At 49.6% G+C, this 20,423-nt stretch overlaps 1 protein-coding gene across 8 annotated transcripts; it reads right to left on the reverse strand.

The window, feature by feature from the left end:
• Nucleotides 1-1,746: 1,746 nt before the first annotated feature.
• FOXI2 (forkhead box I2) lies at nucleotides 1,747-18,629 on the reverse strand. 8 transcript variants are annotated; one of them, XR_005602184.1, is made up of 5 exons: nucleotides 17,112-18,629; nucleotides 15,378-15,682; nucleotides 12,645-12,811; nucleotides 10,553-11,209; nucleotides 8,243-8,328 (listed from the first exon to the last, which is right to left on the reverse strand). XR_005602184.1 is itself a non-coding variant. In XM_039553911.1 (3 exons), exons 1-2 carry the CDS (start codon nucleotides 8,811-8,813, stop codon nucleotides 8,129-8,131), a joined length of 615 nt encoding a protein of 204 aa, XP_039409845.1. In that variant the 5' UTR covers nucleotides 8,814-9,304; the 3' UTR covers nucleotides 1,747-6,739; nucleotides 8,069-8,128. The 8 variants fall into 8 exon arrangements, 4 of the variants coding, with proteins under 4 accessions (XP_039409845.1, XP_039409844.1, XP_039409843.1 ...); XR_005602185.1 differs by lacking the exon at nucleotides 8,243-8,328 and adding an exon at nucleotides 8,477-8,559; XR_005602187.1 differs by lacking the exon at nucleotides 10,553-11,209 and having other exon boundaries at nucleotides 8,246-8,328.
• Nucleotides 18,630-20,423: the final 1,794 nt, after the last annotated feature.

The following is a 20,423-nucleotide window of genomic DNA, read 5'->3' on the forward strand; positions in this document are numbered from 1 at the left end:
GAATTTGTGTCAAGCTTGAAGGAGTGAAAAATTCCATACTCATGAAAATCTCTCCTCCTGCACACCCAGAGCAGCTGGGGCTGCCCCTGGATCCCTGGCAGTGCCCAAGGCCAGGCTGGACACTGGGGCTGGGAGCAGCCTGGGACAGTGGGAGGTGTCCCTGCCCATGGCAGGGGTGGCACTGGGTGGGCTTTGAGGTCCCCTCCACCCAAACCAGTCTGGGATTCCATGATTCATTCCAGTATAGACCAGTATGGTTCTGGTGTCTCTATTTAATTCTGGCACTATTTAATTTTATAGACATATTCCATATGTGCTGCATGTCTTACGTGCTTTAATTCCCCAATTATCTGGATAATCTGGATAGTTCCAGCACTATTTGAAAGGCAGAAGAGTTATTATGTGGCAGATGATGAGTCAGAAACTCAGAGTACACATACCAAGATAAATGGAAACTGGGAGATGCCACCAGACTAATTTATCTTTATTTGAGAACGTATCCCTTCAAGAAAAATGCAAGAGATCCACCTATCCTTCATCTGAGGGTATCATCTGTTACAGCAGGAAAAATGACTGCAGAAAAATGGGTGCAAGGGTGGGAAGAAGTTTCCAGAAGAGGCTGAAAGGAGCACAAGTTGTGCCTCACGCTGCAGGAGAGGAGGAGGCAGCCAGGAGCCAGCACTGCCGCGTGTAGGGGGAGTTAATGGCACCTGCTCCTCACACATCCCCTAGAGGGAAAAAAGGACTGAATATCAACCCCAAAAGGGATGAAATGTGACTTTACAAAGTTTTTATTCTCGGCACAGCATGATTATTTCAGTAAGCAAACCCTGAGGGAGGCGAGTGTGAACTCGTCCAGAAAATGTCAACTGCGGCATTTGGGAAAACAGCAAGTTTGGGGCAGGAGAAAACACTGCAATTTTGGTGAAAACTGAAATGCAGGAGGAGGAGAAGTATGGGAGTGAAAGGGAAACTTTGTCATGTGGAAGAAAAAAATGTTTCATTATAGCTGTGACTGCATTTACAACAGAAAATGGAGGGGGGCTTCCATCAGGAGGACTGAAATAATCAAACTGGGTGCAAGGAAGCAAAGAAAAGCACATTTTTAGGTGGATGTTCATGACTTGATGACATCTGCAAAAGGTGCTGTGCCAGAAGAGCACTGCAACCCTAAACTCTGCCAATTAAACCCTTTAAAGGGTTGGATTGATTTAAACTCATGAAGAATTTCACAGGGAGTGAAGGAGAGGTGAGGTGGCTTCACCTTGGTCAGCTGAGTGGATTCAAAGGTAATCCTTTTGCTAATTTAATCAGAATATTTGCTGTCATCTCTATCTGTAACACAGATTATAATTAATTAAAAGTTCATCCACAAGAAGAGCAGCTGAGCTTTGATCTCACCACTTGAAGGGCCAGCTCCAGCTTTTACATTTTCATTCATTTCCATTCATCTAACTTAAACTTTGCTGATTCGTTGCTTTTTAGCAATCTCACTCCCACTTACAAATCCCTTTAGGAATTTCTGTGGATTCCTGGCAAGACCTTAATAAACCCCCCCCAAACTCTGCCTCTCCTACAAAACCAGCCCAAATTCTGCCTCCTGAATTGGGGAAATAGCACCTTTGGAACCTGAATCTGAGGGCAAACCCCTCTCAGGGACTGAAAGGCAAACTCACAAATGTTTTTTCAGTATTTTTACTCGAGCCCAGAAGATGGGAGGGAGAAATAATTAACTCCATGCACAGCTAATTGTGGTAATTAGCTATTGATGAAGGGAATGGTGTATTAAATATCAACATTTGTCACTAATGTGTCATTTCAAACAAAGCTTTGCGTCCCAACAGCAGAAATCTGACTTGAAATGTTCATGAGTCACAGCAGATAAAAAATGTGTTTATTCTGCATCCTTAACATCCGTGGGTTTGAGTGCTGAAAGGAAACGTTAACAAAACCAAATCCCTGTTAGAACTTCCCATCTAAATTGAGATGGATAAACCCCACAACAGAGTTTTTGTATGTCAGTATGTACATTAAAATACAGTTTCCAAAGAGGTGTCATTATTAAAAGTTAGATTTATATATTTAAAGCAGAGATTAAGTTTGAATCCTTAAAATTTCCTCTTTTTTGGAATGCCCCCTGATGTGGCAGCAGTGCAAACCCCTTTTCCTCTGCTCATGGCTCAGGGTTGCTGTGTCAAGGAAAGCCTTTGCACAGCTAAAAACAAAGCAATGTTTGGATGCAATATGTGCCAAATGAGCTGTTTCTGGACTATTTTAGATTAGCAGGTCAATCTTTTCCTGCTAATTCCAACTGTCCCACCCACTGTGTTGGCAACCCCAAAACTCAGCTTGAGGACAGACCTGGATACAGAAGTTCCTTCCTCTAAAAAGGGATAAAATCTCTCCTTTAAGCTTGTTTGTAGTAAGAAACTGTGAATCCCTGGCTTCCCATCCTAAAGCAACAGCTTGAAACCCCACTTTTATTTCTTGGAGCTCAACAAGCTGTGAGATGTTTATTTATCCCATTATAGAAACCAAAGTGAAGGGGGAAAAAATCTCCAGGAATTCTGTGAGCTCCAGCAAGTTCACACTGGGAACCTGAAGGGATGGGATGTGTAACTTTGAAACAAAAGGAAGCCTGATGTTCAAAATTGCTCATTGGAATCCAAACCCTTTAATTATGGTGTTAAAACTCTTTCCCTCTTGGGGCTGTTCCTCCGTTACGAGGTTCCCAGGCAGCCTGGATTTGTTCCAGCACTGCCCAAACATTTCCACTTGTGGGGAAGAGGAATCTTTCCCCCAAACAACTTCTTTGTGTGATTTTTGGGTTGTGTTTCGGCTGGAGCTTTCCTTTCAGAGGAGAAAGGGACTGGAGCTGAGCTGTGAGTTCTTCTCACTGCTGTTTTACACCTCACAAGGTCTGAGCACATCCCTTGCTCACCTACACACTTGGGCACTGTAAAGAACTTTATTCACCTTCAGGCTGTAGGAAAATAATCTTAATATGAGCAAGAAGCTCCAGGGTAGAGTTTGAAGACGTTTCATAAAAGGCCTGATAAAATGTATTGATCTTTCCAAAAGCAATTGTAAGTAAAAAAATCCCAGCTAGAAATGAACAGCAAAAATCCAAGTTTATTTTAAAAAGAGTCTCTGCTATTCTGCTGCTGTGAAGTGATCAGAAAGTGACTTAACTTCAGCACAGGAAATGGTTTTGCATTGGCTTTTCTTAGTCTGAAGAAAAATTAATGAGTTCATCTCCACAAAATGGAACAACTCACGAGTGCCTTTGGGCTCTGCATAAGCAGCAACACTGCGCAAGTTTGGCCCCTAATGAAAATAAAATAAAATAAAATAAAATAAAATAAAATAAAATACCAGTTCTATCAAAATCTGACAGTTGTAAATGATCTAAGCTGATATCAGAGACAATAATATGAAATCCTTCACCAAGCACAGCAGACATCACCCCAGAATGAAAAATTCTTCCTTTTACTCCGTGGTTATCCAGGTGATAAAGAAGTGTTTTCCTTAAAAGAAAGGCAAACACAGCTCAGCCGTGTGCTGTCATATTGACTGAAAGCTCAGTGAAAAGAGCAGATTAATCCTGGCTGATAGACTGGGCTTTGAGATGCCACTGCTGCAGGCAGGAACGGAGTTTTTAGTCCCTGTTCCACCCACAAGATCTCAGAGTCAACACCAGAGGTGCTCTTCTTACAGCTCGATTTTTCCCCTACTTCAAGGTACCATTTCCCCTTCTGCAATTCCTCACTCAGCACTTACTGGACCTGTTCCCCTCCAGGAGTGTCTCAGAGCATTATCCAGAAAAAATCCAGCATTTCCAAACAGTCCCTGGGCAAAGAGTGGGACGGGGAGCTGGGCTTGGCAAATTGGGGTGCCCAAATCCCAGGGTGGGTTGGGTTGGAAGGACCTTAAAACCCATCCATGGGCATCCCATGGGCAGGGACACCTTCCACTATCCCAGGGCACTCCAACCTGGCCTTGGACACTTCCAGGGATGGAAGATTTTCTGGGCAAGAAGAAATCCCAGAGCTGAGTGTCGGGAGCAGGACAAGAATCCCGAATTCTCATGGAGTGTTGTTGTCTGGCACCATTGCAGCAGGAAAAACCAGTTCCATCCCCAAAGCAATAAATCCAGCCCCTCACCAGGTACTTCCCAGGGCCTGGATACCCCTGGGAGCACAGGGAGAGGAGCTGGAGTCCTACAGGAGCAGGATTTGGTCCCTGGGTGCTCCCAGGATTCCAAGGAAATGCAACGATCCCGAAAAAACCCAGACACCACACAGAGCTGGGTTCTGCGGGTTCCAAGACAAATCATTCACATCCAACCTGCTCCCACCACGTATATTCCCAAGTATTTTTCTCCAGGGCTCGAATTCCTGTCTCCTACAGCATGGAATTCTAGACAACACATAGAAAAGGATGAGCTTCCTGATCTTTTTATGTACTAACAGCTACTTACAACTTCCTTTCCCTCCAGTCCTGATGACTCCCAAGAACATGGAAACTCGGGTTTGTATTGATTTTCCTCCCACAATATAAAATTTAATACTCCCTCTTCTGTTTTCCAACAAAAAAATCCTGGGAAGCCGTGTTATCCCACAGTAAAGCACAGGGAAATCCCAGTGCTTAACAAGGATTTATCACAGGCGAGTGTTGGAGCAGAGGGAAAATTGAAAAGAAAAAAGGAGAAATAAATCTGAGTTATCACATCCTGTTTGCATTTGTGATGGGCTCCTCCTGAGTGATAATCACGCTGAAAATAGAGATTTATTGCTGCTGCAACTGGGTTCAAATAGAACTGAGACTGGAAGAACATCAATTAAAGCCAGCAAAATAATTCACAGACTCATTGCTGAAGAAGTGAAGCCTCCAGCTCTGCTCTGCAGCCTCTGCTGCCCTCAGAGGCATTGCAGGGATAGACCCTGTGTGGTTTGGGGAATTTTCCATCCCTCCAGCTTAGTCCAGGGGACACCCCACAGGCACTGCTTGCACACAGCCAGAATCCCCTGCACTGCCAGGCTCTGTCCAGCCCCTCCTGGGAGGAAAAGCTGCCAGGGGTGAGGAGGGATGGGGTTTTTCTTCGGGAACCCTCCAGCCCCGAGTTGGGCTCAGAGCACAGCCCAGGATTAAATGTTCAAAGGTGCAAACTCTTCTTTCATGCCCTGCATCACTGCCTGCTCCCCAAATCCTCATTTATGAGTCTTTGACAGCCCCTTCTCTTCCTTATTTAGGGCAACACGTTGCTCCAGAGTACAGAATTCCTGGATGTTTATCCTGTTGGGTAAAGGAACAGGCCAGATCCCTACTTCCATGGGTCTATCCCTGAATAAAGAACCACGGTTGTTGTTTCCTTGCCAGAGCTGCACCTTCCCCTGTGAAAAGCACAGCGTGGAGCTTCCAGAACTCTGTTCTTTCCCAAGCTTTTCCGTAACTTATTGATGTCATTCCCATTTCCCAGTGCACCCTGGCTGAAATGAACCATGGGTTTCTTGCTCTTTTTGGGTGTTCCCTCAAACAGCGAAACCTTTTCAATCCTGTTTAGTTTATTGAGGGGGAAATGGTGAAAATGATGCAAAACCTGTTCCTGGCAGCACAAATTGTTCTAAATTCCAGCAGGAATTACAGAACAGAATCACAGAATATCCTCAGCTGGGAGGGACCCATCAGGATCAGTGATTCCAACTCCTGGCCCTGCACAGAAACCAATCCCCCCATTGGATGTCTAATATTTCCAAGACCAGGAGAGAGCAGAAATGGCATCCAACTGCAGGAACATCCCCCCGTAATTCTCACCTGTGTTAAACTTCCTGAGCTCCCACAGACACAGAAAACCAGTGACAAACCAGTGGCAGGGGTCTGGGGACAGCAGGAGGGGGTCACAGGGTGCACACTTCACTTTGGACATCCCCAACTCACCCTCCTCAGCCCTTCTCCCAGTGTGGAATGGCTCCTCCAGAGCCTCATCCCAGCCCCTGGGCTGATTCCCAGGCACCCTCCTGGTGAAACCACCTCCATTATTTCTGGGCTTCCTTGGGAATCTGGCCCATCCCAGCATCCCACCACCTTTCCCACAAAAGCCTGCAGCTGTAATTAGCCCAGAGCCTCATTACCTGCTGCAGCCCTTCCTTCAAGGCACTGCTTTTGCTCCCAGCGATTGCAACTTCCCTGCTCCAACGATTTATTTTAAAAACATCTCCTTTCCCATACACAAAAATAGGATCAGAGCACAACAGAAGCACAGAGAAATACAAATGGGGGCCTCCACATACACACTGAATCATCATCTAGAACTGTCCCTGGAAAAAGGTTCTGCAGTGGAATGTGGTCCTTTCACCGAGTTCTCCATGGATTTCCCTGCCCCAGGACCCAGGTGAGCCAGCAAGGACCACGCTGGGGAAGTTGGAATCTCCTGCAGCCTCCTGGGGTTCTGTTTTCCTGCTTTTCCAGGGCCCTGCAATGGTATTTTATCCCAGGAGAAAATCGGGAATTCAGCCCTTACAGTCAGATCTGGAATTTTGTATCCTGGAGCAGAAGGAAATGTGGGTTCAGTGAAATCATTTCTTGCCCAGCTCTGAGGTCCGGGGTCTTGGGAAGGGTCCTCCAGCGCTGCCAGGCAGGAGTTTCTCCATCCTTCCCAGGTCAAACGTGTGCCCATTCCTTAGGGAATTAATACCCCAGTCCAGAGGCAGCTTGGACCCTTGGACAGGATCCTACCCCGCTTGGAAAAGGAAACAGAGGCTATCATTTAAATGTCTTCTTCCTTGAAAACCCTGGAAAAATAATAATGGCAACAAAGAGATTCTGTCTGAAATATTTTAAATTCCATTGCAGAAATTTCACTTCCCCTTTTTGTGTAAATTTTCTTGAATGAGGCTTTTTGCAAATAGGGAATTAATAAAAAATAAATTTATCTACACAGACCCTCACAGGGTATTGGCTGACAAGTTCAGTTGGCTCTTTGCTTCACTCCAAGGTGGATATTTGTAAACCGGATATTTTTTAAACACAATTTACTACATTTTAGGCCAAGAAAAACTTCCTTTGCACAGCTGATTCTTCCCTCTCACCAGGGACTCAAATCTCTGACATTTTTTAGGTTCTCAGACAGTTTTTGTGGGGTTTTTTTTGGTTCAAATTTGCTTTATAGCCCCATTATAATACACAAAAAATTTGAATTATCAGCTTTTTGTTTTGGATGCTCAATTAAATCTGAAATTCCTCATGTACATTCTGGTCAGCTCCATGGGCTGGCACAGAGATGTGATTGTGTTTGGGGAAAAATAAAGGGGGCTTGGTTAGAAATGCTGCAGAGGATGGGGGCTGGGTGACCTCTGTGCCAGCCTGGTGTTCCCTGGGAACAAATCCTGGGAGTGAGGGCACATCCCTCTGGCTTTCTCATGGAGTCGATGGTTTGGGTTGGAAGGGACGTTAAAACCATCCAGTGCCATGGGCAGGGACACCTCCCACTGTCCCAGGCTGCTCCCAGCCCCAGTGTCCAGCCTGGCCTTGGGCACTGCCAGGGATCCAGGGGCAGCCCCAGCTGCTCTGGGCACCCTGTGCCAGGGCCTCAGCACTTCCGAGTAAAGAATTTCTTCCTGATATCCGATCTAAGTCTCCCCTCTTTCAGATTAAAACCACTGCCCCTTGTCCTAGCTGTTGGTGTAAGAATTCATTCTCCCTCTTTTTCTATAAGCTGACTTTAAATACTGCAAGGGGCTCTGAGGTCTCCCTGGAGCCTTCTCTTCTCCAGGTGAACACCCCCAGCCCATCTCCATCCTGAGCATCTCCTGGCCTCTCTGGGACACCCAGTCTGCAAACCCTTCACCCACCTCCCCAAACACAGCCAGGAGGGCTGGCAGGGAGCTCTGCTTTGCCCCTGGCCATGGAAAGCTGCTTGGGACACCTGTGTGGCAGGAGATTAAAGCCTTTCCAGGGTTCTGGTGGGACGGGACAGGGAGAGAAGGAGGGAGGAAGGAGAAAAGGCCAGCCCTGCACACCCATCCCCATCCCCCTGCACCTGTAGTACCAAACCTATATAAAAACTTACATTTCCACCGGACAAAACCATCCCTCTCCCGTGCCCGGGTTCAGCTGGGGGTGAGCCCAGTCAGGCCTGGCCCCCGGCGTGGCCGTAGCGGGCGGTGGCCTCGGGCGGGGGTGGCCGCGCCACCCGCTGCTCCCCAGCGCTGTCCCCGGCCGCCTCCGCCGCTCCGGCCCCCTCCGCTCGCCGCTTCCTCCTCCTCCTGAAATTCCCGTTGTCGAACATCTTCTCGCAGTCGGGGTCCAGCGTCCAGTAGCTGCCTTTGCCTGCGGACAGAAGGAGCCCGGTGGCGCTCCCGCTGTGCGCGCATCCCTCCGCTCCCAGCCCGCGCCTTACCCGGATCGCCCTCATCCCGCGGCACCCTCCTGAAGCAGTCGTTCAGGGACAGGTTGTGGCGGATGGAGTTCTGCCAGCCGGCCCTGCCGCGCCGGTAGAACGGGAAGTTTTCGGCCACGAACTGGTAGATCTGGCTGAGCGTGCGGCGGCGGCCGGGCGCGCTGTGGATGGCCATGGCGATCAGCGCCGAGTACGAGTAGGGCGGCCGAGCCGGGGACAGCGGCGACAGCGCCGGCCACCCCCGCTCCGCCCCCGCGCCCAGCACGGCCCCCGAGGGCAGGCACGGAGCGGAGAGGCCGCCCGGCCACAGGTACGGGTTGGCTGCGGGCGGCTGCGGGCCCGGGAAGGGAGCCGAGCATCCCGCGGCATCCCGCGGGTCCCGGCCGGGCGGCGGGGGCGGCCCGAAGGGGTGCATGGTGCGGGGCGGCTCCGAGCCCGCCCCGTTAAATAGCAGGGGACCCCCGGCAGCGACCCCTCCCTCCGCCCCGCCCGGCACCGCCCCGCAGGTGCGGGGGAAGCGGAGGGGTGAGGGGGGAGAGGCGCCGGGACAAGCGGGAGGAGTTTGGGAATGGCAGCCGGGGGGAGCTGAGCACAGCAAGGACGCGGAGCTGTTGGAGAGAATCCGGAGGAGGCTCCAGGATGAGCAGAGGGATGGAGCAGCTCTGCTGGGAGGAAAGGCTGCGAGAGCTGGGATTGTTCAGCCTGGAGAGGAGAAGCTTTGGGGTGACCTCAGTGTGGCCTCGCAGGGCCTGAAGGAGCCGCAGGAAAACTGGAGAGAAACTATTTGCAAGGGATGGATGACAGGACAAGGGGAGATGGCTTTAAAAGGACAGAGAGGAGGCTCAGATGGGATATTAGGAAAAAATTCTTTACTCAGAGGGTGGGCAGGCCCTGGCACAGGGTGCCCAGAGCAGCTGGGGCTGCCCCTGCATCCCTGGCAGTGCCCAAGGCCAGGCTGGACACTGGGGTTTGGAGCAGCCTGGGACAGTGGGAGGTGTCCCTGCCCATGGCAGGGGCGGAACAAGATGTTTTTAAGTTCCCTCCCAACACAAAGCACTGCAGGATTCTATAATTCTATGAATTTAGGAAAACCAGAGTTGGCTGATCCCACTTTCTGTGTCCTTCCAACAAAGGGAGCAAAATCTCACAGCCACAGGAGCCTTGTCCTGCAGTGAGGAAACTCCCAGGAAGTCAGGAAAAGGGGTAAAGATGGGTAAACATCTTTCACACATTGCAAAATTAGAAATAACCAAATTTTACCACGAGGTTTATCTGAATATCAGTTACTTCAGGCATAATTTTAGAAGATCTGCCTTAAATCTCAAAAGTGTGAGGGGAGATATTCCTTCCATTTCAGTGAAACGAGTTCAGGAAAGAATGTGACCCCAAATATTATCATTTAATTATATATTCCATATAATGTGTAATATTAATTACATCTATTTACTAATATAATTTAATTTCCCTGCTCTCAGTGATTACCTGGAGACATCCAGCAGCAAACTGACCCTCAGCTATCACAGGCACGGCTGCTGTGGGTGCTGTGGGTTTGTTTTCTGTGCCATTTCCTGTCTGTGACATTATTTATTTTAGTCACTGCCTCGTGGCAAACCTGCCGTGGGTTCGGCTGAACTTTTGTGGAAGTTGGAGATGTCTCCCGTGCAAACAAGAGAATTTAATTCACATGTTTTGTAAACACCCCCCTTCACAAGCCTACAGAGAGCTCATTAAACTCTCTCCATCTCAGCTGAGCTGACACCCGAGGACACAAATAGTCACATATTTGTTAACGCTGGCTTGTTTTTGCTGTACAGAAGCCGTTTTCCCGGGAAGCAGCAATCCCTGGGAAACACCCAAACACAATTTAACTCCTTGGTGATCTCTAACCCACAGGAAAAAAAAACCTTCCCGCTATGGAATGCGGCGTTTCCACAATTCCCCCCCCTTGTTTTAGCATTCCACCTGGATTCGCCAGGCGAGGAATGTGTCGGGTGTCACGATCCAGTGGCTCCCGCGGGTCTCACGGGTGTTTCCAACCCTGCGGTTGCTCACCAGGACCTTTTCCAGCGGCTTTTCCATCCGCGCGTGCTTCATCCCCCACCTCCCGAGGGATGCTCCCGCTCCCCGCTGCACCCGACAAATAGCGCGGCTCACCTGAAAAGCGGGATCGGGAGCTCCAGGAGTTATCCCCGCGTCATTCCCAGGGCAAGGCGGCGGGATGGGCGAATCGTGGGCTGGCGATGCCATCTAGTGGCACCGGGAGCGGCTCCCGCCGCTGCTGGCACCGATCCCTGCGGTCCGTGCCATAAATCTCCCGAAAATGGGGTGTGAGCGAGCCAGCGTGAAATTTCCAGGCGTATTTCCAGCCAGGAATGGGCTGGGAGGGACCTTAGAGCTCATCCCAGTTCCACTCTCCCAGGTTGCTCCAGCCCTGGCATTGGACGTTTTCAGGAATCCAGGGAAGCCACAGCTTCTCTGGGCACCCTGTGCCAGGGCCTCACCCCCTCCCAGGGCAGGATTTATCCCTAATATCCCATCTCTCTGTTAATTTGAAGCCATTCCCGCTTGTCCAAAAAATCCTTGTGGAAAGTCTCTCTCCAACTTCCAATTACTTCTCTCCAGCCTCGGTTATTTCTCGTTGCCAGCCAATCCGAGACCCCACGTATCCCGAACATGTCCTGGCAAAGCTCAGGAGTTTGGAGCAGTACAGTTCCTCCTCCTGGCATTATCTGTGATGGAAGGGAAATCAGCTCCTCTGCGTGGAGTGGGAATGAATTCCCTGTTTATTCCTCCACTCAGAATACAGCAAACCTGCAGGAGGGGAGAGAGCAGGGGCTGCTTGGGAGATATAAACACAGAAATTCACCCCAACAAAGCATTTCTGACAAATCTGATTGAAATGGGCGTGGTTTGCCCCAAAAGCATCAGTCTGGTTTCTCCTGGACTAGCAGATGTGGGAAGAAACTGCCCTTACTTAAAATAAAAATTGGGAAAGAGTGAAATTCTGAATTCTGGGATTATCTATTCTGCATGTGCAGTTTGTTTTTCAGAGCAGCCATTCTGGAGTGCTTACTGCGGTCCTGGTACCATGTTCCACCTCTATCCACTTAAAACTTCAGCCAATTTTAATACTCTGACCTCCAAAAATAAAACAAACGCAAATTATAGTTATTGCCTTTCAGAAATATCTAAACCCACCTAAAATAACTTTTTCAGACATAACAGACTTCCATTTTCCACTTCCTCTATTTCCTGATCTGCCAGGCTTAGAGAACGTGTGGTATAAAAAGAAATGTTCTATAAAAGAGGATGTAAAAGTATCCTAAAGTTCCGTATATTGTATTTCTATTTCCTATTTTATTTCTTATTTTATTTCCTATTTGACTTCAGGGAATTTGGGTATGAAGTATTTAAATTTTCTAGTGTTCAAACCTGTTGATACGAAGTGTCTTTGGTTTGTGGGATTCTGAGGGTGCAGCATCTGCTTTTTACCGAGGAAAAATGCAAACAAATAATATTTCATTAATTTAATGAAAAAATTAATTAATTATATGCAAATGAGCTGCTTGTTTAGGAATATTTGGCCCAAAAAAATAGCAGGAATCTCCCACAAGTCAGTTCATGGAAGGCATGTCAGTGGTGGGGTTTGTGTGGCTGTAGAACAGGAAACACTTCTGTGTTTGGGAGGAAAGAATGCAGAAACAGAAGGATTCCTTCTCCATATTTACCAAAACCACCACATTTGTCACCCAATTCCCAACCATTTCTCGTGGTGTCCCTGGGGACATCTTGGGAGTCCTGCAGCAGTTTCCCTGCAGAGAGGGAAGTGCTCGAGGAGCAGCACCTGCTGCTGCCCCAGATCCCAAAGAAACCCCACTATTGATTAGGGAGGGCTGGTGTTTCCCATCTGTTATTAATGGGTTATTAATTAGTGAAAAATGCACTTTTAATGCAAAGGCAGTGCAGGGGATGTCTCCTCAAGGCCCTGCTTGGGGCCTGAAGTCCTTGTGAGTGTTTCCATCACACTCTGGGAATTATTGCCAGATTGGCTGAGGTTTCCTGTGCTGGCACAGGGACAAAACCCATTTGTCTCTCCATGGATCACAGAGAAGGCTGCGGGCTGGGATCCTGGGAGCAAGGTATCTGCTCAGCCAAGGATGCCAGCTTGGCCTCCTTGATTCCCACCCAAACTTCATCAAAATATTGGAAGAACTCTCGGTGGTGGTGTCAGAGGTACAACACCAACCTCCTTCCTGCAGCTGGTGCTGGAGAACGACGAGGATTCCCAAACCCCACTGGAAGTGTCCTTGGCTCTCCATCCTTGTCCTGCAGGATCTGCTGGAGGACAACAGGGATGATCTGGACCTCCACTCCCTGGGCTGCTGCCATCACTTGGAATCCCTCTCTGCTCACCTGGAGGAAAAAGTGACAACAGGTGAGCTTTGGAGGCTCTTGGTTCCCTTTTTGGGAGCTATAAAATCGGAGAGAGTTTCATTTCCTGCTGGTTTATGGATCTTTGGAGTCCACTTCTGTTAGTGCTGTGGAATTGTGCTTGAATTTACAACCTCTGGCAGCTATTTCAAGCCCAAACCAACCAGTTTGACCCAGCCTGGGTCAGATGTCATGAGGATTTTACTGATCAGCTGAGATCTTCCCTAAAAACCTCCTTGCCAGTGTTTGTACCTTCAGCCACTCACCTTTAACACTTGGTTTAACTCTGCTATGGAGAGGCTGAACTCTTCATGAACTCTGTCCTTTACAGCCCAAACCATTCTATGATTTTTCAAGTGGCCTAAAAATGAACCAACAGCTGAAAGAAAATCTGATTTCATTAAGACCAAATATTGCTGATATTGGTCAGTTCCTGACCTTTGACTGTGGCTGCCTTGCATTTAACCCAGGAGAAGTGGGATTTGTTTCACTGCACAGGTAAATGACCCTCAACAAAACCCCAGTGAAATTTTGCCATAAGATGTTGCCCTTTTTTTTGCACATTTTAAACAGCTATTTCTGCCTGGTCAGAGAATCTGGAAGTAGAGCAGCCCTAACAAGTAATGAGATAACAAATAATCCAGAATTACGTATGGCACAGAGATGCAGCCACAGAAGAAGTTCTAGAAAACAGCAGTTTGCAGCCAATTTTTCCATTTCCTGTTCTGTTGATGTGTTCCTCACGTATTATTATCATAAATCCCACTCAAGGTTCAGCCCCCCAACCATGAGAACCAAACCAACAGTATTTTAATTGTACATCCTCACGCTGAATTTCCTAGTAACTCCAAAACCACATCTTCTCTTCCCAGTATTTTTTTTAACACACCTTTTCCTCTGCAATTAAAAATAGAAATAAAAATCCTAAAGTAAATAACAACCAGTCCCAGAGGAATGTTGATTTGATGAATGTTGTCATACAAATACAGTAAATCCTGTAAATAATCCACTGATAAAAAATGAAGTCACAACCATGGTTCAGCAAATTTCACTTTGAGGAGGGTCTGTGCTTTATGGAATATCAGATTTATTTATTTAGGTCACGTTTTGCTGTTTTCAGTGCAGCTGGTGGGAAGCTACAAGATTTTTGGGGGAGATTTTTTACAGAAGAGGTGGGAAGGATTTTACCACAGAGAACAATATTTGCATACCAGGAGCAGGACGTTCCTGATGCCACACAAAGGCCAAGTTCTCCTTCCTGAGCTCTCCAAAGAGGAATTTTTCCAAACATTCCTAAACAAGCAGCTCATTTGCACCCCAGTGACAAATCCCTGCTCTTCCCAGCCACCTTTGTACCAACAATTCCTGGTGCTGCCCCAGAGCCCAACCCAGAGGTGGGATGGGGTTGGACACCTCCAGAGGGATATCCCAAGGTTGGGTGACCGTGTCCTCCTGGCAGCTCTTGCTCCATGAGCTTGGAGCAGCCCCTAAAACCCAGCTGATCCCACATCCCATTTATTTTACTGGATCTGGTTCAGCCAATCAGGCCCTTTTTCCTTCAGAACTCATCTGTGGAGAGCGTGGCATTAATTCACCTCGTGGGATTAATTGCCTGCAAAGTCACTGCCAGACCTTGGACACAGTGATGTTAATTCCTGTAATAGATAGCAGAATGTTAAACATCATTTCCTACATTTGTTGGGCAAAAAACCTTCTCAGAATCAAAGGAATTAAAAACCACCCCCAGGCTATTTAATTATTTTACTGCCCTGCCATGGTTTGGTGAGGCCTCAGCTCTGTTTTTCTCCTCACACTGCAGCCTCCCTCAGCCATGTCAGGAGTGTGGTTCACTGACTCACAGAAATCAGAGAGATACAAAGAATTGTTTAGCGGATAATTTCTATTTCCAAATTTTCTACAACCTCATTTTTTTTCATTATTGGACTGCTTTAAATTTGCCCTCATGAGATACAATTAATTTGCAGCTGAGATTCAGAGAGCTGGAATTTAACAGGGCAAACTGCACTGTGCAAAAGAGCTTGTTATAAATATGGGATATTTGGCAAACAGTTTCTTTCCTCTAATGACAAGATTTCCAACCAATGACAAAAAAATCAGAGAGCAAAATTATCCTCTGCCTGTTTCCACTGATTCGAGTGACATTGCACCAGGAAGGGACCGAAATGCCCCAAAACAGCAGGGAAATGAGAGAAACGAAGGTTGTTTCTGAGGGAGGGTCACAGGTAATATTTATATTTGTTATGGGCAAGGAACAACATACAGGAAACAGCAGAAACAGAAACATGGCCCTGAAAATCAAATTATTTCGGGGTACCAATGGCAGCCCCCAGAGGAACTGGGATCTAAAGTTTTCCACCAAATGACCAAATTAAAACCAGCTGAGGAGAAGGGAGCCATCCCTAACTGACAAAACTCCTCTTTCAATCCTGACATTCCCAGCCCAGGCTGGGAAGCAGCTCCCAGTTCCACACTGGGAATATTGGCTGACTTTGCTGGCAGTCAAAGTCAGCCAGCAGCCTGTAATTACCTGGAATATCCTCCTGGAACCTTCCTCCCACAAACAGTGCCATCTTCTGAGCCACAGATCCCTGGGCAATCCATCATCAGGGCTCCATGGATTCCTGGGATGTGGAGTGGGAGCTCCCGAGCTGATGGGTGGGATGGGGTGTCCTGGAGAGGAGCCTCGTGGGGGATCTGTGCCCCCAGAGACTGATGGACAGCCTTGGGATGATGCTGTGAAAGTCTGGGGCTGTTTCACACCCCCAGAGAGGGAGGGATGGGGGTCCTTGGCCAGCGGTGTCCAAATGATCCAGAGTCCCCAAGAGTCTGGAGCTGGGGCCACAAAAAACTAAATTAAAAGGAGAAAATTCTTGGCTTGGTCCCTCCTGTGCCTAAAGGGGGTTACAGGAAACCTGGAGAGGGACTTTCCACCTGGCCATGGAGTGATAGGACAAGGGGGAACAGCTTTAAAATGATTTATTTTGGATATTGGGAAGGAATTGTTGCCTGGGAGGGTGGGCAGGCCCTGGCACAGGGTGCCCAGAGCAGCTGGGGCTGCCCCTGGATCCCTGGCAGTGCCCAAGGCCAGGCTGGACATTGGGGCTGGGAGCAGCCTGGGACAGTGGGAGGTGTCCCTGCCTGTGGCAGGGCTGGCACTGGATGGGCTTTAAGGTCCTTCCAAGCCCAAATCGTTCTGTGAGTCTTAGAGCCCTGAAATTCTTATTACAAGAGCTTAAGGTCCCTTCCCAAAAAAACCCCATCGCACGGCTCTGCAGCTTCTGGAGCCCTGGGTCCATGGAAATGCAGTTTCAGAGGAGCTCCGAGGAAATGGTGTTTTGGGGAGAGCAGAGTGGCTGGAACAGAGGAACAGGAACGGTCTCCTCGAGCGAGCCCTTGTGTCTCAGGGAGCGGGATCGGCTCGCTCCTAACGCACCTGGTGACTCCCAGAGCGGGGGATGGAAACGCAGCCCTGGTCCGAAAGAAACCCTGCCCGGGAAGGCGGGCTGGGATTGGGAGCTGGCTGCGGGAGCTCGCTGTTAAAGGCGATCTTTTGGCTGTAAAGGTGCGCCTTTGTCTCTGTGCGAAGCACCCGCCCGGAGCGCCCTTTGTGCTGCTGTCTCCTGATTTCCTTAAGCTTTTATTAAACTGTCCCTTTTCTTCAACTTTCCTTCAAATCCCAAAGTGAAGCTCCTTTTGGCAGCTGCGCGTGCGCGGATCCTTGCGCGTGCGCAGATGGCTGCGGGTGCGCGGATCAGTGCGCATGCGCGGGCGGGGACGCATCACCGGTGATGCCTCCGCCGGCAGGACCGCATCACAAATAGTCCCTCCCGGCGGATCACTCCGCCTGCGCATGCGCATAGCCGCTGATCCCTCCGCGGGCGGGCCGCAGCACCGCCATCATTTACAGCCTGGACATTTACATTGAACCCAGCTAGCATGTCCAGTCATGGGATGAATTAGACAGGGTATGTGGTATGGCACTCTTGGAGGTAGCAATTCCTCCTCCTTTTTGAATAAATCACAGGCTAAGGGCAGAATATGAGAACCCTCAGCCCAAAATAGTCCTGATCCTCCTGTTTGGAGCGGAAGGATTCCTCCCCAAGGAGGGTATCGGAGGTGTCTCAGGACTTGTCCAGGCAACACTTGAAACCACTGCTATAAGCTTGGCCTTATTTCCCAGTCAGGTGTGATTCTTGGTGTATCTCTTGAATCATTTGGGCTTTCCCAGCGCATTAACCCCCAGTTCCCTCTTAAGAGTTACCTTGGTATCCCCAGGCTTAGATGTTCTAGTCCACTCCTTAGGTTCCTGCACGGGTGCTTTGATTCTGCTGCCGTGGATCCACCCTCGCTCCTTGGCCCGGATCGCTGCCTCAGTTGTCAGTAGCACCTGAAAAGGACCTTTCCCTTGTGCAGCTAAAGATTGCTCCTTCCATGTTTTTACTAACACCCACTCCCCTGGATGGATGTTACGGATTTTAAAGTCTAAAGGAGTGGTTTGAGGGATTATCCCTTTGAACCGCAAACCTTCAAGGGTCCTTGCAATTGTGTTGACATATTCTGTAATGCTCATTCCCCTAATTCATAGGTAGCAGTTTCATTCTGGGTGTTCAAAAAGGGTAACCCAAACTATAGGAAAAGGGTTCATGAAGGATGTCTGGACTTCAGGCAGCTCTCTTGAAAGCTGTTTATTGCATAGGAAAAGTCACAAAAGCATTTCAGGGAGTGGGTATCCAGAGCCAGCCCCACAGCTGTCAGCCACAGCTTGTAGGCATAACTGAAGCCGCTTTCTGTTCAAGAGAGCACTGTACACCTTTCTTTGCTGAGTATCCCAAGACATAACCAACAAGCACCATACACAACACCTTCACATTTGCCTATAGCCTATCTTAGGTACTGCCACCACCGTACTGTACATATCCTATAGAACCCCAGAGTCACCACCATCCACTCACAAGAGCAAGCAAGCTACAATTCAAGCTCACAACGGAACACTCTCAGACCTCTCTTCTTCCTGCCACATCAACATTCCTTGTCTGCCTGCCATAGCTCTCTTCCTGGCAAAAACATGTTTTCTATTTACTTCTGCTCTTCCTGAGACCCCCCCCACCCGGTGAAAAACATGTCCTTGTTTGCAGTCACATACCTCTGTCCTAAGCACAAAAATCTCCTTCCAGCTCATCTCCAACCTTTGTCCTCTCACCCATTCAGTGATCAATGTTTCAGCAAACATCTTCCACTCTACATCAAAACCTGCTTCCATTTCTGTCCCATCCTCAGGCTCCACACTCAGAGATCTCTCGGCCGGGCCCACGCATCTGTGAAACTTTCTTATCGAACTTTCATCTTCAACAGCAACCATCATTTCGTAAGGTGACACTCTCAGGTCTGACCTGGTTGTGTCTGAACTCTCAATAAAGCCAGAGGTTGGCATTCTACCCATGACATTTGAGTTTCAATTATTAATTCAGTTAAGGTTCTCTTTAAAGTTTGGTTCATCCTCTCTACCCGTCCTGAACTCTGTGGCTGCCATGGGCTATGTAGTTCTCATTTTATTCTTAAGGCTTGAGTTAGCTGCTGTAAAACTTTTGATGTAAAGTGTGTCTATCTTAGTAATCATTCCATACCTGGGAATAATTTGTTCTAAGAGGGTTTTACATTCTACATTGGCTGTGGCTCTGACACTGGGAACAGCTTCCACCCAATGGGGAAGATGGTCTGTTATTACTAACAAGAATTTCCACCTCTGCACTTGGGGGAGTTCAGTAAAGTCCACTTGGATACTTTGAACTCACGACCTCCTGGAGTTGTTTTTCTCATCACCTTTTTATTTACTTTTTGGCAAACCATACATCTTTCAGTTATTTGTTTAGCCAACCCATAGATTCCAATGCACCCATAATTCCTTAGAAAGTGATCACACAAAGCCTTAGTACCCCAAGGAGTTTTTGATGCATGTTTTCTAATATTTTTCTGGTGAGTGACTTATGAAGTAACTGCCTTCCGTCAGGAAATTTCCATTTTCCACATTCGTCTGGCCTTCCCCCCCTTCTTCCTTCATTCTTTTTCCTCTGTTTCACTGAATTTTGGAGTCTCCAATTTTTCGCTCTTCGAGGTCAAAATTAACACAACCCTTTTTATCCCATTCTCTGCAGCATCCTCAGCCCCCCCGATCTGCCAAACTCCCTCCTCCCATCTCTGAGGCCATCCCCCCGCTGTCCCCCCCTATGTACCACAGCTCTCTCTTCAGGCAATTCCAATGCCTCTAAAACCTCCAAAACAAGTCTCCCATGCATCAGCCCCTCTCCCTCTGAACCAAGCAATCCCCTTTCTTCCCAGATTTTCCCAAAGGCGTGCACCCCTCCAAAAGCGTACCTTGAATCAGTAGATGTATTTCCCTTCTTGTGTGCTAAATCTTCCAGTGTGCATAGTCCCCCCATCAACTAAAGCCTACCCTGACATTCTTTTTCCTTGGACACATCTGGAAGAACCGTCTCCAGATATTATTTCCTTCTGCAAGGGCTCGTTCCTCGAGATGGAACTTTGGCGTTTTGCTTCTCCTTTCAGAGGAGCAGCAGACGCGGTCGCTGCCAGGGGAACGGTGCAGGCGAGGGAGGGAGGGGGGTAGGAGGTGGGAATCCTCTCGGAGGCAAAGGCGGAGGCTGCTGCCGGCACCGCCAAGGGCACCAGCTCTTGGGGCCGGTACCAGAGGCTGGCGTGGAGCCTCTGCGCGGGTCTGCAGCAGCCACGGCGCCAGGAGGCCGAGCTGCCGGCGGGCCCAGCGCAGCGCGCGGGGCTGAAGCCGGGTTCAATGGAGCCGCGGCAGAGAAACGCAGCGGGGGCAGGGGCTGCTGGAACGGCCGCGGACATCGGGAGCGGGGCCGGAGCCGGGACTGGGGCCGCCGGCAGGGGCGGGGCGGGCCCCAAAAGCGGCGGACTGGGCTGGTGTGGAGCGGAGAGCCGGGCACAGGGACACCGAAAGCGGCGGGCTGGGCTGGTGTGGAGCGGAGAGCCGGGCTGGGGCCGGGCACAGGGACACCGAAAGCGGCGGGCTGGGCTGGTGTGGAGCGGAGAGCCGGGCTAGGGGCCGGGCACAGGGACACCGAAAGCGGCGGCCTGGGCTGGTGTGGAGCGGAGAGCCGGGGCTGGGGACGGGCACAGGGACACCGAAAGCGGCGGGCTGGGCTGGGCTGGTGTGGAGCGGAGAGCCGGGCTGGGGCCGGGCACAGGGACACCGAAAGCGGGCGGGCTGGGCTGGTGTGGAGCGGAGAGCCGGGCTGGGGCCGGGCACAGGGACACCGAAAGCGGCGGGCTGCGCTACCGCTGGAGCCGCAGGGGCTGGCGGGGGCGGCGGGAACAGCGGGGCTACCGGCGGAGCCGCCGCCGCTGGGACAAGCGGTGGAGCCGCGGGCGGTGCCTGAGAGCCGGCACAGGCGGGACCTCGGGCTCCGGGAGCGGCGCTGCAGCTGCGAGCGGCGCCACAGGAGCCTGGGCTTGGGGGCGAGGCAGGCGGGAATGGAGGGGGCGATGCTTCCAGGGGCTCCCAGCCCTTCTCTTTCTTGTTTGCCCTTTGCTC

The sequence above is a fragment of the Corvus cornix genome, chromosome 6, assembly GCF_000738735.6.
Source record: "Corvus cornix cornix isolate S_Up_H32 chromosome 6, ASM73873v5, whole genome shotgun sequence".
NCBI classification, from domain to species: Eukaryota; Metazoa; Chordata; class Aves; order Passeriformes; family Corvidae; genus Corvus; species Corvus cornix.

Coding starts and splice junctions, on each gene's coding strand:
- FOXI2 (XM_039553909.1), bottom strand. CDS start 8,813: ATGCACCCCTTCGGGCCGCCCCCGCCGCCCGGCCGGGACCCGCGGGAT.